Below are 10,193 nucleotides of genomic sequence, written 5' to 3'. Positions count from 1 at the left end.
GTTTGTGTCTTTGGGTACCTTCTAACACAATGATGAGGATTTCAGTTTGTAATTGCATGACTGTTAAAGAGAGTTATACACATGGATGAAAGTTTGATTTACTCCTTGGTTTATGCTTGGTTGTGGTTATAATTTATGAATTCACATGCGAATAAAGGAAGGAACTTAAATAAACGCTACAACCTTGTGAGACTTGATCCTAAACGTTTATTTGGAGAGTTAATAATCTGTGCATCATTGTTTTCTAAAGTCGTTTCATGATCTCATTATTCTTTGCTTGGTTACTACTTAGAAGGCATTTCATCATTTAGTTCCAAATGCTAGAACTCATGCTCATTTCATTCAAAGCATGTTACTGATTTGCATAACATATATTCAAGATGAAGTTGTGTAGTGACCACCACCAAAGCCAAATTGCCGTGTATCCTACTTCATTATATGTTTAAGTTTAACCTCGTTGAGCCTTGTGTAGCCTATGTTCTTTGTTAACCCACACTATCCTCACCTAGCCTAGATTAGGACCATCCATACCCTTGTTCTTGAAGCATAGTAAAGCATGACTCAAAATGAATTCCTTTTGATTAATGTATTGCAGAAAACAAGTGTGGGGGAAGTGATTCTTGTTGTGTGTGTGTGCCAAAGTCCTTAATAAGGCACGGGTGGAAAAGAAAAAGAAAAGAAAAATTTGTGAAAAAAATAGAAAGAAAAAAAAAGAAAAGTTGTGAGAAGAGTGAAAAAGAGTTCTAAAGTGTTGGTTGTTGAAGAAAGGGTCCAAAAAGTTGAATTTGGCCCTAATTGTTGCATGAATCCTCCCTTGTGTTTAAAAGTTGATTTTATTACTGTGCTTACTATTGCTTTAAGAACTTTTGTTTATCCTTAACCTCTCTTTGTTAGCCAATACCCTAAGCCTCGTTACAACCCTTGACTTCAATCTTGAGTGTTGTGTGTTTCAATTTGTGGAGTTTGAAGTTAGTATGAGCATATGATGTCACTAGTTCTCGCATCTAAGTAGTAGCATTCCATTCATGAGATCATATCTAAGCATGCTTTTTAACTCCATAAATTGCTTTCTTTGTTATACATATATGTGAGTGTTCGTTTTCATGTCTACATCAATCTTCTCACATATAACTAGTATAGGGTGTGTAGTTAGAAAATCTGAGTGAAAATTGAGTGCATATCTTGTAAGGAATTGAGCGAATTCTCTAAGGCATGTTACTACATTCAAAACATCGTTTTAATTGGTTAATTGTGAACTAGTAAGTAGTGACTATGATTAAGTATGTGCTCAAGTGTAAAGATGACCAAAATCTGTGGGAATGATGATTTGTAACATGTCATGTTTCATTAAAAATCCCTGAGACAAATGTTGGAAGGTCTAGGTTGTATTTTGTTTGTTTTGTTTGTTTAGTTTCATTTTGTTTCTTTTGTTTTGCTTGAGGACTAGCAAAAGCTAAGTGTGGGGAAATTTGATAGGAGCATATTTATGCGACTTAGTTAGCTTGTTCTTGTGCATTTATGTTGTTATTTCTTAGTTGATTTAGTATTTCAAGTCATTTTTGTGTGGTTGTAGGTACAAAGGGTTAAAGAGGCAAAGAAGTGCATTTTGGTGCCTTTTGGAGCAGTTTTGGGCATGGAATGGATATCACATGTATGGAGCAAAGTGGTTGGACGAAATTAAAGATCTAAAGAAGCTAGGAATGTGCCAAGGAAAGGAAGAAAATAAATTGAGGACCAAGGAAGACAAGGAAACCATTAAGAATGAGGAAAGACTAGTTAAACTTGCCTTATCTTGTCGTTACCTTTCCTAATCCTAAATTACCAAAGATTTAGTCACACGAAGGGTTCCTAAATACTTTGGGACATTTCATTACATATTCTACAAGTCCTAAACCTGCCCTAAATGTCCAAGCCATACCATTCTTCACCATTTCTCTTTCTTGCCATGCAAGGGAGCCATTCCTTTCCTATTTTCTGCCATAAATCACTCCATACCGTGCACATTCATCCATGTTCCTTCCTTGCACTCATTTGCTGCACCATTCCACTTCCTTTCCTTTGTCTACCATGTGCACAATATCCTTTCACCTCCTTGCACTCATTGATTCACCACTTACTCACATTTCCACCAATGCCATGCATAATCACCATTGTCCCCTTCATGCACCAGATTTCTTGCACTCATTTCATGCACCATTACACTCATTATCCACCAATGCCGTGCACCACCCTTGTCTCCTTCATTATTTCTGATTTCATGCATCAAAACATTGTATCATTGCACTTAATTGCTACACATTTCTTGTCCCCTTCACCCATCAGATTTCATACAACTTTTACCTCCACTACATGCACTCATTGATGCACCATCCACCACATTTGGAATCCCATGCCATGCATCATGAGTCTTGCTCCACCTTTGACTCATTTCTGCACCATTCCACCTCCTTTTCCTTTCTCTACCATGTGCACAATCATTCATGTTCCCTAGCTACAACACCACTCCATTTTACCCCCCATGCTTTGCATCATCACTTCAGTTTCACCTTTGAATCATTTCAAACACCACTCAATGCACTCATTGCTGCAACACCACTCCATTTTACCCCCCATGATTTGCATCATTACTTCATTTTCACCCTTGAATCATTGCACACACCACCAATTTCCCTCCATTGCCGTGCACTTCCTCTATAAAAGGAAGTGTGTGTGGTAGCTATATAGTTTAGTTTTTGCTTGATCATTCATCCCCATTTCAATACAACCTTTTCCTCCATATAAACAAACCTTCAAACACTCACCAACAACTTGTGCCGTAGCAAAGGAAGGGAAGGAAAGTGCTTGGACGTGCTTGCTGTCCAACTTGGATCGTTGGAGCGTTTAGGTATTTTCTTTCTTTTGTTTCTAATGTTTAAATTCATTTCCTTTCGTTTTGTTGTAAATATGAGTGGCTAAACCCCTCTTGGCTAGGGGTGATTTCAAAGCCATGATTATGTGTGTAATATGATTTGATAAATTCCAGTTATGAACTCTTGAATCGTAAATGCAATTGGCTTAACTATTTGATTGATAACTTATTTGTATTTGTTAATTAAGGGTTTACACTTAATTGGCATGCATAAATCCGTTGCTAGAATATAAGGAAGTTTCACATAATCGTTACAAACTTATATTCACATGTAGTGAAGGTCGCTTATAAACGATCGCGTTAAGTTCAATTCCTAGCATGAGTGACATGATGTCATAGTTGCCAGTGCTTTGTCAATGCTTATGATTTTCATTAAACGTAATGATCCTTGATTGTATCTCTATTATGATGTCAAGTAGGAAACGTTTGAAGAATGTTTTGGGTTGTCGAATGATGTCATCCAATCCAATAAAACAAGGAAAATCTGAGAGTTAACTAGTGATGTCACGGTTAATTTGGAGCATTGTCGTTCATAATTCAATGAAGTAGTAACTGGAAATCAAGTTATTTGCATACATGTCATGTGTGGAGAAAAAGCCTTTAGCTATCCCATCCATCATCTTATTTCTCAATTTTTTTACAATCTGTCTAGTTTTTCATACTTGTTTATTTGTTGCAACTTCATGCAAATCAAAACCCCCCTTTTAGTTCTTGTTTGAAAGTGTTTCAAATCTGTTTTAGTTTGTGTTTTTAAGTGTTTTGATTAAAGTAAAAGTCAATTTTCATCCAAAGTCATTCCTAGTGTCTAGTTTAAGTTTATTTGGTTGTTTTAAGCTGTTTTGAGTATTTTAAGTTTGCTTTGAGTCTTGTGAGTCTTTTTAAGTGTTTTTAAGTTTAGTTTTATGTTTTTGAGTCAGTTTAGAGGTTATTAGCAAGCCTTCCTAATCCCCGGTCCAGAACGATCCCTACTTATACTTGTACGACAATTGTGAAAAAAGGGTTAAATTTGTGTGTTAAGATAATTTTCGCATCACCCAGCTAGGTTGCCTCCTAGCGAGCGCTTTATTTAATGTCTAGGCAAGACATGACAGCATGTTTAAGTTGTAAACTCGAGAGAATCCACAACTAGATAGACCTGCGCTTGTGCCACATTCTCCAAATAAGCTTTCAAACGCTGCCTATTGACCTTAAAACGAGTGCCATTCTTGATGTTTTCTATCTCCATAGCTCCATTGGGAAATACTTGAATCACTTTGAACGGTTCAACCAATCTAGACTTCAAGTTACCTGGAAAAATCGCAAACGTGAGTCACACAAAAGTACTCTCATACCTAGTTGAAACTCTTTCCTAAGAATGGCTTTGTCATGACAGAGCTTGGTTCGTTCTTTGTAGATCTTAGCATTCTCATATGATTCATTTTTGAGCTCGTCTAACTCATTAAGTTGGAGCTTCCTCACTGATAGGAGCATATTTATGCGACTTAGTTAGCTTATTTCTTGGCATTTATGTTGTTAGTTCGTAGTTATTTTAGTATTTTAAGCTATTTTCGTGTGTTTGTAGGTCCAAAGGGTTAATGTGGCAAAGAAGTGCATTTTCGAGTATTTTGGAGCATTTTTGGGCATGGAATGGATAGCATATGCTTGGAGCAAAAGGAATGGATGAAATTTGAAGTTTGTGCATCATCCTCTCCCTATAAATAACCATTTTAGCACACTCATTTCACCCAACAGATCCACTCATTACAACCACCCAACACATTCGCCTACCACTACATCCACTCATTTCACCCAACACATCTACTCATTACAACCACCCAACACGTTCACCTACCACTACATCCACTCATTTCACCCAACACATCCATTCACCTACCACTACATCCACTCATTTCACCCAACACATCCATTCATTACAGTCACCCAACACATTCACCTACCACTACATCCACTCATTTCACCCAACACATCCACTCATTTCAACCACCCAACACATTCACCTACCACTACATCCACTCATTACCACCACCCACTACATCCTCTCCCTAGCCTATAAATATATCCATCCAAAGACATATCTAGAGGGGGATAGTTTAGGGAGAAGGGAGGAAGACATATTCTGCCGCAAGGCAGATTCTTTTCTTCTTAACCATTCTACACATTCCCACAACAAAAACACAATTCCATGCACCTTCATTTCCCTTTCCTTACCGTGACCTCCATCCAACCTAAACACATTCAGCCATTCCCTTCCATATATCCATATGCATCCATCAAACCACACCTTGTGCCGCAACAAAGAGAAGAAGGAGGACCCTTGGACGTGCTTGCCATTCAAGTTGGATTGTTGGAGCGTTTTTAGGTGTTTTCATTCTTTTGTTTTCAATGTCTAAATTTTTTATCTTTGCTTTGTGAGTATGAGGAACTAAACCCCCCTTAGCTAGGGGGGAATTCAAAGCCATGAACATACTTGCAATATGAATTGATTACCTTCAGTTGTGATTTCATAAGTTGTGAATGCAATTTGTTTAACTGCTTGATTGATAACTTATTCGTGTATGTTTATTAAGAGTGCACACTTAGTTGCATGCATGAATATAATGCTAGAATATAAGGGAGTTTCACCTAATAGTTACGAACTTATATTCACAAGTAGTGGAGGTCGCTTATAAATGATCGCGTTAAATGAATTCTTGGCAAGAGTTTCATGCTCATCATAGTAACGAATGCCTCGTTAATACTTATAGTTTTCATCATGCTTATTGATCTTTGATTGTTTCTTTATTGTGCTGTTCATGTAAAGGACTTTTGAAGAATGCTTGAATTGTTGTATGCACTTTCCCATCCAATTCAATAACTTAAGGAGAACTTGAGGGTTAATTTAAGCGGACTTAATTAACCTGGGGTGTTGAGTTTCATGATTCATCGAAAGAACAACTGAAAATTGGTTTATTTGCAAGTGTGTCATGTGTGGAGAAGAACCTTCTAGCTAGCCCATTATCCATAGTTTACCCAAATTCGTCCAAAATCTGTTTTAGCTTACAATCTGTTTGTTTTGTTTTCAAATTCGTCAAAATCCAATCCCCCTTTACTTTAAAGTGTTTTATTAGTCAAAATCTGTTTTGATTTGTGTTTTTAAGTGTCTTGAGTCAAGTTAGAACCTAATTTCGTCCAAACCCATCCCTAGAGTCAGTTTAGAGTCTAATTCATTGTTTTAAGCTGTTTTGAGTCTTTTAAACTAGTTTTGAGTCTTTTTAGTTTGTATTGCATCTTTTGAGTCTAGTTTGGTGTTTTAAACTTAATTCTACATTTTAAAGTCAGTTTCAGGTGTTTTAGCAATCCTTCCTAATCACCAGCCTAGAACGATCCCTACTTACATTTTTTACTACAATTGACAACAAGAGGGTTTAATTTGTGTGTTAAGTTAATTTTCGCATCACTCACTGTACAAACTTCTTTGAGATCAAAATTGAACTTCTTTATGGCCCAATATGCAGGGTGCTCGAGCTCCATCGGCAAATGACACGCTTTTCCAAACACAAGTCGATAAGGGCTTATTCCAATTGGGGCCTTGTATGTTGTCCGATAAGCCCAAAGTGCATCATTCAACCTTAGTGACCAATCTTTCCTTGTAGGGCTGACAGTATTCATCAAGATGTTCTTTATTTCCCTATTGCTGATTTCCACTTGGCCAGAGGTTTGAGGATGGTATGGAGTTGCCACTTTATGTGTGATGTTGTACTTTTTCATCAGTGCCATGAAAGGTTTGTTGCAGAAGTGGCTGCCATCATCACTAATGATAGCTCTCGGAATTCCAAACCTAAATCACATCCTTGAGAAAATTCAAAACAACCTTGTGATCATTAGTTCGGGTAGCTGCTGCCTCAACCTATTTGGATACGTAATCTACCGCCACTAGTATGTATATGTATCTAAAAGAAGACGAAAAGGGGCCTATGAAGTCAATTCCCCACATGTCAAATAACTCCACCACTAAAATACTGTTAAATGGCATTTCAATCATGCGGTTGATATTTCCCATTTTCTGACACCTATCACACTTAGAGCAAAAATTAAAAGCATTTTTAAACAATGTAGGCCAAAAGAAACCAGATTGTAAAACCTTTACAGATGTCTTTTTGGCACCGAAATGACCTCCACACACCAACTCATGACTAAATCTTAGTATGCTTTGCTGCTCACTTTTCGAAACACATCTTCGGATGATTTGGTCAGGGCAATACTTGAACAAATATGGTTCATCCCAAACATAGTGTTTCACCATTGAAAGGAACTTTTTTTTTCCTGAAAAGCGAAATCATCTCTAATTACACCACAAGCAAGATAATTAACAAAATCAGCATACCATGGCTCTTTTTCTTGAATGACAAAGACCTGTTCATCCGGGAATGATTCATTGAGAGGCAAAATTTGTCCATCTCCATGGTTTTCATCAATAAGGCGTGACAAGTGATCAGCAACAACATTTTCACTCCCCTTCTTGTCTCGAATTTCCAGGTTAAACTCTTGTAACAAGAGTATCCATCTAATCAAGCGTGGTTTGGCATCCTTCTTTGTCAACAAGTACCTAAGAGTTGCATGATCGGAGTAAACAATCACTTTTGAGCCAACAAGATATGAATGAAATTTCACTAAAGCAAAAACTACAGCAAGCAACTCTTTTTCGGTTATAGAGTAATTGAGTTGAGCATCATGTAATGTTCGGCTTGCATAGTAGATCACATGTGGGAGTTCATTCACTCTTTGACCTAAAATAGCACCAATAGCGTAGTTACAGATATCACACATTAATTCAAAAGGTAAAGACCAATCTGGTGCCATAATAATAGGAGCAGAGGTTAGTTCACATTTCAAGGTATTAAACGCATTCATATAAGCTTTATCAAAGTCAAATACAACATCTTTAGCCAAAAGATTGCACAATGGACGAGTGATCTTGGAAAAATCTCTAATGAAACGACGATAAAAACCAGCATGTCCTAGAAAGCTTCTGACTCCCTTCACTGAAGTAGGGGCTACCATATTTGAGATGATGTCAATTTTTGCTTTGTCAACTTCAATTCCCTTGCTAGATTTTACATGGCCCAAGACAGCACCTTGTTTCACCATAAATTGACACTTTTCCCAAATAAGAATCAAATTTGTTTCCTGACATCTTTGAAGCACTAGAGAGAGGTGATTAAGGCAATCATCGAAAGAAAAACCAAAAACTGAAAAAATAATCCATAAATACCTTAATAAATCTCTCAACCATATTTGAAAAGATTGCTCACATACATCTTTGGAAAGTTGTTGGGGCATTGCAAATGCCAAAAGGCATCCTCCTATATGCAAAAGTGCCAAATGGGCAGGTGAATGTAGTATTCTCTCGATCTTCCGGAGCTATTGCAATTTGATTATAACCTGAATATCCATCAAGAAAACAATAATGTGAGTAACCAGCTAATCGCTCAAGCATTTGATCAATAAAAGGCATAGGAAAATAATCTTTTCTAGTGTGCGAATTCAACTTCCTGTAATCGGTGTAAACACGCCAACTAGCTATAAGTCTTGTTTGTACAAGCTCTTTGTTCTCATTTTTTACCACTGTGATTCCAATCTTCTTAGGCACTAATTGAACAGCGCTTAGCCATTTGCTATCTAAAATAGGGTATATGATACCCACATTTAGCAACTTCAACACTTTTGCTCTCACTACTTCTTTCAAGTGTGGATTGAGCCTTCGTTGTGGTTCACGTGTTAGTTTCGCTCCCTCATCCAATAAAATTTGATGCATACACAAGGTAGGGCTTATTCCCTTGATATCTGAAATAGACCAACCAATGGTTGATTTGAACTCTTTTAACACCTTAATTAGCTTATCTTCTTCCAATGGATTGAGGTCAAATGCTATGATAACTTGGATAGTTTCAAATTTAGCGAGGTAAGCATATTTTAGATGTGGTGGAAATGGTATAAGTTCAAGTTTTGGAGGTTTAATAATGGAAGGGATCAGATGTGTGGCAAATGGTTGTAATGACTCTATAAGAGGTGAAATAGTGGAGGGATATGGTTTTAATGCTTCCAAGGCAGCTACCACTTCCATGAGTACAGATTCTTCATCAAAATCATCTTGAGATTAACACAAAACAAATTGTAACAGATCATTAGATTGTGTTTGCAAAAACTTAGAGAAAACAAGTGAATCGAACACATCAACTGAACAACAATCAAGTGAACTAGAAGGGTGAGAAAGAGATTCAAACACTTTGAATTTTACAGTTTCTCCTAGCACGGTCATGGTGAGAAGACCATTTTGCACGTCTATGATAGTCTTTGCAGTGGCCATAAAAGGTCTCCCAAGAAAAATTGGTAACTCACGATCATGTATATGAGCCCCTTCCATGTCCAAAACTACAAAATCAACATGCAAAATTAGTTTGCCAGCTTGAACTAAGATATCTTCAACTATACCTCTTGGATATTTCACTGATCGATAAGCAAGTTGCAATGAAATGGTTGTTGCCTTCAAATCCCCCAAAACTAGTTGAAGGTACAATGAATAGGGCATTAGATTGATGCTAGCACCTAAATCGAGCATAGCCTTGTCAACTAACTTGGCTCCAATAGTGACATTGATAGAAAAATTGCCCGAATCTTTGAGTTTTTGTGGGAGCTTTCTTTGAAGCACACCACTCACATTTTTAGACACCATTACCTTCTCATTAGGTCCATACTTCCTCTTATAGTTGTTTAGCTCTTTGAAAAATTTCCCATACGTTGGCATATTCCTAATGACATCAAGCAAAGGTAAATGAACATTCACTTTACTTAAAATATCAAAAATTTCTTTAGATGCCTTATTCTGCTTTCTTTTGGCAAGTCTTCTAGGAAATGGGATGGGAGAAGTGTAAGGTTTTTCAGCCTTGTGGAGATTTGGTGCTTCAAATGAAGAAGTGGCATTGCTTTGTTCATCATTTGGTTTCTCAATCTTTTCTTGAGTCGCACTTGGATTCACATGATCATATTCATTAGTAACTTCATTGCCAACTCCATTATTAATAATCTTACCACTTCTAAGTGTAGTGATTGCTTTGGCTTGCTCTTGGTTCATTTGAAGTATCACCGATTGGCTTAGAAACTTCCCAGGCTCTCTTTGACTCAAAGCATCGGCAATCTGACCTAACTGTGTCTCCATTTTGGTTAAAGCAGCCGAATGTTGTTTGAGAGTACTATTGGTAGTTTGCTGGAATTGAACAGTGTTTTGGGCTAGCAATTTGATTGTATT

The 10,193-nt window shown here is 37.1% G+C and overlaps 1 protein-coding gene across 1 annotated transcript; it reads right to left on the bottom strand.

The window, feature by feature from the left end:
• Positions 1 to 4,004: 4,004 nt before the first annotated feature.
• LOC139193112 (uncharacterized) lies at positions 4,005 to 10,103 on the bottom strand. The gene is made up of 6 exons (XM_070816076.1): positions 9,134 to 10,103; positions 8,204 to 9,037; positions 7,272 to 8,136; positions 6,355 to 6,725; positions 4,240 to 4,365; positions 4,005 to 4,195 (listed from the first exon to the last, which is right to left on the bottom strand). The coding sequence occupies exons 1-6, from the start codon at positions 10,101 to 10,103 to the stop codon at positions 4,005 to 4,007; spliced, it is 3,357 nt and encodes a 1,118-aa protein (XP_070672177.1).
• Between the last annotated feature and the right edge of the window lie 90 nt (positions 10,104 to 10,193).

Source organism: Malus domestica, chromosome 16 (genome assembly GCF_042453785.1).
Source record: "Malus domestica chromosome 16, GDT2T_hap1".
In the NCBI taxonomy this organism is placed as follows: Eukaryota; Viridiplantae; Streptophyta; class Magnoliopsida; order Rosales; family Rosaceae; genus Malus; species Malus domestica.
This window is presented reverse-complemented; position numbering and strand designations above follow the sequence as displayed.

Excerpts from the sequence above, each read along its gene's own strand:
- LOC139193112 (XM_070816076.1), bottom strand. The coding sequence starts at position 10,103 with ATGGAGACACAGTTAGGTCAGATTGCCGATGCTTTGAGTCAAAGAGAG. Across the intron at positions 4,366-6,354 it reads TTTTGATCTCAAAGAAGTTT|TGAGGAAGCTCCAACTTAAT; the intron begins GTACAGTGAGTG and ends TGCTCCTATCAG. Across the intron at positions 4,196-4,239 it reads TAGGAAAGAGTTTCAACTAG|GTAACTTGAAGTCTAGATTG; the intron begins GTATGAGAGTAC and ends CGATTTTTCCAG.